Below are 956 nucleotides of genomic sequence, written 5' to 3'. Positions count from 1 at the left end.
AGGGGGGAATCTGGAGCCCAGGAATTACTGAAACCGAGTGCCAAGGGCTTGGGGAGGCCAGGCCTCTTCCCGCAGCGCCTTGTGAAACCCTCCAACTTGTCCAGGCTCTCACATAAATAAGCAGGCTGCTGTGCTGGGGAAATGCCAGCCGCCAGGATTTCCCCAAGAGCCCATCCTGTTGTTTGAAGGAAATATTTATTAGTTGCTCTTGGGGAAGGATTTGGGGAAGTGGAACTCTCCCCCACCCCAAACTTCCTTTGCCAAAAAGTTTGGGGGGGGGACGGGGGTCTTGCAGAGAAATCCTGGGCTGGTCCCAGCCTCTGCCAGACTCCCTAGGGCGCTTGGGGCCAAATCCTTTAATCCACTGTGCCCATTTACCAGGGTTGACTGCAGGGGCCAAGGCACACAGTGGGACTCATTAGGGCTCAGTATAAATGATATATATACACACACATACACACACACATACATAAACGTATGCAAGATATAAATAATAATGTGCATTATATATCTCCATATATGTATACAGCTCCAAAACATTATACATTTCATTACACTGTTTAAAACATTATAGAGATAGCTATATAGCTATATATAATGCCTTAAACTGCATAATGATATATATAAGGAGCGCGCGAGCCTCCGCGCGGGCAGCGTTCCAGGCTGCAGTCCCCACCCGCACTCCCGGGCTCAGCCCGCCCCCTAGTGGCTGCTCCCTTTTCCGCCGACGGATCCTTCTCCTCGCGACATCCCCTTTAAGCGGACTGTACCACCGGCGGGGCCCAATGAGCGCATCCCCGCTGCGCCGCTTCCATAACCCCTGGGGGGAGGGGTGCATTAAAGGGGCTGGAGGCGTCGGTGCCCCACCCCGCGGGTGGGTAGCTCCGCCCCGCCCCAAGATGGCTGCCACCATGAAGAAGGCGGTGAGTGCGGCCTCCTCTGGGTGCCCGGGCGGG

At 54.8% G+C, this 956-nt stretch overlaps 1 protein-coding gene across 1 annotated transcript in view; it reads left to right on the top strand.

Annotated features, from left to right (window-relative positions):
* The first annotated feature begins 814 nt into the window (after positions 1–814).
* PFDN4 (prefoldin subunit 4) overlaps positions 815–956 on the top strand; it is a 4,251-nt gene continuing 4,109 nt past the window's right edge. Inside the window, exon 1 of the mRNA XM_019510216.1 lies at positions 815–923. Within this exon, the coding sequence (XP_019365761.1) occupies positions 900–923 (24 nt within the window). The 5' untranslated portion in view covers positions 815–899. The remainder of the gene's footprint in view (positions 924–956) is intronic.

Source organism: Gavialis gangeticus, unplaced genomic scaffold (assembly GCF_001723915.1).
Source record: "Gavialis gangeticus isolate Ggan-Ray unplaced genomic scaffold, GavGan_comp1, whole genome shotgun sequence".
NCBI lineage: Eukaryota > Metazoa > Chordata > Crocodylia > Gavialidae > Gavialis > Gavialis gangeticus.
This window is presented reverse-complemented; position numbering and strand designations above follow the sequence as displayed.